This window comes from Melampsora larici-populina (genome assembly GCF_000204055.1).
Source record: "Melampsora larici-populina 98AG31 unplaced genomic scaffold MELLAscaffold_29, whole genome shotgun sequence".
NCBI classification, from domain to species: Eukaryota; Fungi; Basidiomycota; class Pucciniomycetes; order Pucciniales; family Melampsoraceae; genus Melampsora; species Melampsora laricis-populina.
Window position 1 is genome coordinate 1,061,914 of NW_006768793.1, and position 6,101 is coordinate 1,068,014.

Here is a 6,101-nt window from a genome sequence, read left to right on the forward strand (position 1 = left end):
AGAGAATACGCCATGACCGGCGACCAAACAGAGTCGAATTCGAAAAAAAAACAAAGCCCGATCATCCCGGATCCAAACAACTGGCCTCGAGTACTAAATTCTTTCAAACTTTTGATATTCAAAAAGCAAAGGGTACCTACTTCATATATTCACCGCGGTAAAGAACTGTCAATCAAATTTCTCAGGTAAATCAGCTCACGCATGATGCAATTATCTGCGCTCACCAATTTTGCTCACCGATTTGGAAAGCGTTGATCTTTTAATACCAGGGTGCATTACGTTGATACAAAATGACTTTTTGGAAGGAAGTCGCACGTTTGGGCTTCATCTCGTGCTGTGTGAGTTTATTGATATTTGACTTACATAAGGCGGCTCCAGGGATTGACAAGCTCGAACTAAACAAACTTGTCGACTTCCTCGCTCTTGGAGCCGGAGTTGATAAACAATTCCATTGAGACCATTGTACTACAATTGTAGACGACTACAAAAGTATCTTCTATCTCAAAAAGTCTCAAAACCACCCCATACACAACTGTTAGTATCATACCATCATACACCTTGTGTTCAAGTTGTGTCACCTAATTTTTTTTTTGCCTCGCGGGTCATTTATGGTTTGCTTTTCAGCACCTAGTAGTGCTGCTCAAGCTTTCCAAACTGATTTTAGTCCTTCACTTCCTACCTACACTTTTGCCTCTACAAAAAAGTTGGATTTTTGGGCCTACATCACCCTTTGTATTATTTAGATTAACGCAACGCTTTTCGGCACGTCACATGTCTGGAACCCATTTTTCGAAAACTGAACGTCAGGTCTGTTCCTCGACTCAGCCTCAAGCAGAAAATCATGACCCGCATGTTATACCCATTCCTGCGGTTCTCGGACAAGAATTGTCTCATTCGAGGAGATCAATCAAGAAAATGGTAAGAGATATACTCCTGTATAAATCCTGATGTGCGGTTATCCGCTCAGCGCAAGTTAACGTTCTCTTTGATCCTTTCTATGACAGACATCATTCCGAGACTTAAAAGTCGTCAGCAGTTCTAGACGAATTACGAATCCTCCAGAGACATGTGTTGAAGAAGCTTCGTCTATACCTGGGAGCAATTCTTCTAGCCCGACCAGAGCGACATCTAAACCTTTCGCTACTATATCTCACGTCATACATTGGATACGCGACTCGAAGAAACATAATCCCAAGAAGGGAATCCCAGAAGAATCCACAAATTGTAACTTGGGTAGAACTCCAAGCCGCATTAGGTCTGGTACTTTACCATCGCCTCGCTCACCAGACATGGGCGTAAAATCAAGAAATGAATATCACCCTCAACATGCACGGAGGCAATCACAGGTGAGAGTACCCCTTTGACTTTGAGCGTTAAGCTTTTATGATAAGGAGGCGAGATCTAATGGATTGTCTATATGATTGATTGATCACAGGTCGGTGTCATTGAGTCACATCTAACTGGTTTCAAGCCAGACCATCGTAGATTATCTTATGACAAGATGCCCGAAGAAAAAGTAACACCATCCAAGAGTCAAAATACTGACGAAAACCCCACAATCTCATGTCAATTTCAATCTTACAAGCAAGATCCAGATAATCGATCTTCTTTTGAAACTCTAGACGGCAACATAGATTTCGAATATGATGATGATACAATCCAATTACCCAAGTGGCCAGATTGTCATGATTCCTAGTCTACTCTTTATTTATCACCTCTCCGATCTCCTGAAAGGGAAGCTTTCAAAGGTAAAAGACATGATGATTTTGAATTTACCTCTGATTTCATAGGTAGCTTTTGTGCAGCCTCAGGCACTGCATATATACCAACTTCTTGGATTTGATTTTTTTAATATCTGTTATGTTTTTGCACAAGGCGAATTCTCTTTAAAGATCTTCTAGTGATTTTGTTTGAAAATTTCCATCTTCTCAAGTAACTTCATATTGCATTTACGTTATCATTCTTTATTAGCTCAAATTCGTTCTTTTCATTGAAAGTTTTTTTTTTGTAATAAAGATATCTATAAAAACATACATAGGATGATGTTGAATGCAACAATTCCCTTTGTCAAGTCATCATAAATTCATTGAATTCAAAAAACAATCATTTCCTGCCTAACTCTGTAATAGTATGCATGACAAAATTGCACAATTCCAATCAAAGGGTTTTTCCAAGGAAGCTAATCAATTGAATCTGATTCAATTTGAAACCACTCATCATTTACGAATCCTCGAAAAAAAAATTACATCAACATGACCTACTATTGACGTGATAGAATATAACAAGAAAATATGGACAAAAATTCTTGGCCACTATATGCTGGAGGTGGATGCCAATTCAACCAAGCTCAAATTCTCTTTAGCAGGGTGCTTGTATCCTCGTGATCTTGAAGGCCTTGGAGATCCCTCCCAAGCTATCTTGATGGGTCAGAAACAGTCGTCTTAATATTTTCTTACACAGCCTTCGACCTGCTGTGATTCTGGTATACTGCGCTGGGCTATGGGGATACCAAAGTGTATTCATGAGATGATCAACTCAGTGTGGTCAAATCTGGTCAAAGACTTTATATGTAATCCAGTCTTTGACCCAACAGATTTATCGAAACCAAATCTGGTGTAAATGAATGCAATTAGGGTACTCAAAGCAAGTATATGTATACTTTTCGCGACATGCTTATTCTTGGCGAGGAAAACGAGACCAGAGGCATGTTTGTTGTTTTTTGCGAAAAAGTAGAATGTAACGCAAACTGCGTACACTTTTGCTTTAATATTACCGAGTAGCCTCCGTATTGCATCTCGTGCAATACAATTTTATGAGTACAAAGGGGAACAAATTTACCAATAAGAGTCAAGATACAAATTTATGTTGATGGGCATTTGGTCTGTAGATGGTATCTATCCTTATTTTTATTTGTTTTATCATTCTTTTTTTTTATAAAATTGAAAAAACAAACATAATACATCAAGTTTGTTTACTTTTCTGAAAAAAGAAAAAAAAAAAGAAAAGAAACTGTTACACGTAATTTGATGAGAAAAAATAGGAAATGAAAAAAGAAGAAAGAAGAAATGTCCCGTCCCCCACCCAGTCCACCATCACACAAGAAATAAATAAATTTAAGGTGAGGAGAATAAAATAAATAAATCAAATCATAAAAAAACATCACAAGAAAATACGAAAAGGTAAAATTGAAGAGAAAAAAAGAAGAAGAGAAAAGATGATAAAGGAACACATAAACTCCGCACTTGAGATATCATAGAGTAAAAAAAGAAATCAATTTAAATTATTTGAGACAACACCTTGCTCAAATCGGCTTACATAATAGGTGATCAGAATAAAAAAAAAAAGAAAAAAAAAGCGTCCGATAAAAGAAGATCAACACTATAGTGACACAATTATACAAGAAGGATGAAAGAATTCAAGAAAGATGAAGAAAAAAAAGAGACGAGTTGGTTATTGGTCACTCGAACTAGCGTTACTAGGAGCCGGTGATGATGAAGGAGGATAAACCGAACTACTATCAGCATGTGGATCATCCGAAGACCATCCACTATTGTTCTGTTCATCTTCATCAAATGAAGATGGAGTAGCCGGTGCACCAATCGAAGGAGCCGAATGAGACGAAACCGAATGAGACGAAGCCGAATCTTCAGCTTCACTTGAAGACTTTTGTTTCTTCTTCTCTCTTCTTTCCTCATCGTCATATTGATGACCAGATGGTGAATCAATAGACCAAGCATCACACCAATCGTTCAATTCCTCTGGAGTCACCAAACATTTCATCTTCAAAAACCCAAAGAGCTCTCGTTCCATGCGGTTTAATTCCTCAAGACCGAATAAGTTTTGTGCAACGATTGCCCATGATTTGTTCGAGTATGTATCATCCATAGACATCTGTTTAACGAATTTGATCAGTATCTGAAAGACGATTGTCTGGCTCACATGATTGGAAGCTTACTTTGGAGGATAACATGAGGGAGGTGATAAACAGTCGATGAGGACTGGTGGCAGTACCTTTGGCACCAGGGTAAAAGCTCTTGAGTCGAGTCAAGAGGATTAAAGCCCCATAGATAGCTTCTTCGGACAACCTGGTCCGAAACAACGCATAGGCCTGATTGACAACAGAAAGATCAGTCTCCATGAAATTTTCAAAGGAATCGAAAGGAAGAAAAACGAACAATGAATTCAACCAAGCAAGGTATTTTTTCCTCTGCTTCTCCACTCTTCGTATCAGGCTGATCCACTTTAGCATTGTTGTTTGCTTCTTCCGATCCCTCTCCTTCCGTTGTAGGTTTAGTGACACGAGGGAAGAGAAAAGTGATGACCTTAGCCGAAAATTGGGCAAGACGACCATAACCATAGTATTGGTCAGTTCCAGAGGAAGTGGTGGGAGCAGTGGTGGTGGTAGAGTTGGTAGCAGAAGCGGTAGAGGTAGAAGTTGAAGATGACATGTTGTGAGAGTTCGTTTTGATATGTATACAGCTACGTGAAAGAATTGCCGTGATTGGAAACGAAATTTACTGAGAAACTCGGATTTGGAAAGAAGAGGTTGAGATCTCGAGATGGGTTATTTCTCTAAGAGATGTTTAAGATATATCAAGAATCTGAATTGGATAGAGGGTTAAGGAAAAGAATGTAGGAGACGGTATAGAGATCAAACATCAATCACTCGATAACAAGAGGGTATTTAGATTGAATTCGATTCGAAAGCTTACAATATATTCTGAGAGTCCTTCGATAGCTCTGAGGAGAAAAGAAATGAGAAAGGGCAAGAAGAGAAGAACCAAAGAATTGAAGACTAGAGAGCTGAGCGAGAGCGGAGGGAAGGAGAAGATATGGAAAGAGTTAAAGAGATGTAAGTATATGTATAGAGATCAGAAGAGTAAGTTAGTTGAGGTGTATGTGTTTAGTGAGTTCCAGAACCAGACTAGTTTTAAATCTTTTGGATCAGTGAAATATAAACAAACCAAAACAAAACAAAAAAATCGGATTTAAATTGAATCGCGGCGGGATGAAAAAGAAGGAGGGAATCGACTGTCGTCAGAGGTTTGATGGTATAAGTGTATAGGGATGTGTGTGTGTGTAAATGTGAGTTTTGCGTGTGAGTTTGTGTGTATAAGGTAATTTTAAGGGGATATATGTTTGTCAATGGGAGTGCGGTTTAAAACCAGATCACCGGAAATAGGATCAACTAAAGGTTGATCAGGGGTCACAATAAGATATCAAAGTAGGAGTCATCAGTTTAGTTATCGGAGTGTGAAAATGTTAAACTAATGAACAAGTCAAACTGACCTTTTGGGGGATGTCTTATCGTCCTAAGCTCATCAATGGTGCTTAAGCTGGAATCGATTCCTTTAAGCAAGAATGATTGGTAATACTATCAGTTTAGAGAGATAAGCAAAAGATCGGTCAAATTGATCAGATGATAAGCGAAGATTGGTTATTCAAAGTTAACAATCTCTTGTAACTGCTTGAAGGGTGCAATGAGAAAAGATAAGATGGGATGATAGTTGAGGAGAAGAAGTGAAAGGGTTTTTTTAAATAGAACGATGGGTTGATTGATTGATTGATTGATTGATTGATAGTTTATTTTGATGTGGTTAGAGTGGCGAGGTAATGATAAATGTAGAACCGAATGGCTATGCAATGTAGTGAAAGCGATGGATGAAGTGGAGAAGAAAGGAATATAAGACCCAAGAGAGCCCTAGCTATTTGAATTCATCACACAACTCCTACTCCTCTTGGTTTTCTCGGTTCAAGATTTGAATTGTTCCTGATTCACTGTGCAATTCTCTACCTCGGATTAAGGGAAGAATGCAGTTTGACAGTTTGACCAGCCCTGACGATGTTCCAATTTATCTAGCTAGCTAGTTCGGTCCAAACCTTCAATTCTTCTGACGTAGCTTTTAACTCTTTGAAGTTCAAGTTCAACTCCTGTGGATTCTCATTAAAGATTTCCGAAAATCGTACCTAAACGTTGACCAAGTTGATTTCATTTTACACAGAAATTTAAGTTCAAGACTTTTTATACCAAGACTCATGAATCAAGATCGGACTGAACTTATTTTTAAAGCCGATGTCCAGCACTTCACAGTCAATCATCA

At 38.4% G+C, this 6,101-nt stretch overlaps 2 protein-coding genes across 2 annotated transcripts; one reads left to right on the top strand and one right to left on the bottom strand.

Annotated features, from left to right (window-relative positions):
- Nucleotides 1-290: 290 nt before the first annotated feature.
- MELLADRAFT_64912 (uncharacterized protein) lies at nt 291-1,696 on the top strand (the record flags this gene model as incomplete). The annotated part of the gene is made up of 5 exons (XM_007412197.1): nt 291-338; nt 478-534; nt 625-918; nt 1,005-1,346; nt 1,436-1,696. 5 exons carry the CDS (start codon nt 291-293, stop codon nt 1,694-1,696), a joined length of 1,002 nt encoding a protein of 333 aa, XP_007412259.1.
- A 1,118-nt stretch (nt 1,697-2,814) lies between these two features.
- On the bottom strand, nt 2,815-4,785 carry MELLADRAFT_72404 (uncharacterized protein; the record flags this gene model as incomplete). The annotated part of the gene is given in 5 exon segments (XM_007412202.1): nt 2,815-3,339; nt 3,353-3,891; nt 3,956-4,108; nt 4,176-4,601; nt 4,713-4,785. The coding sequence occupies 3 exon segments, from the start codon at nt 4,446-4,448 to the stop codon at nt 3,451-3,453; spliced, it is 867 nt and encodes a 288-aa protein (XP_007412264.1).
- Between the last annotated feature and the right edge of the window lie 1,316 nt (nt 4,786-6,101).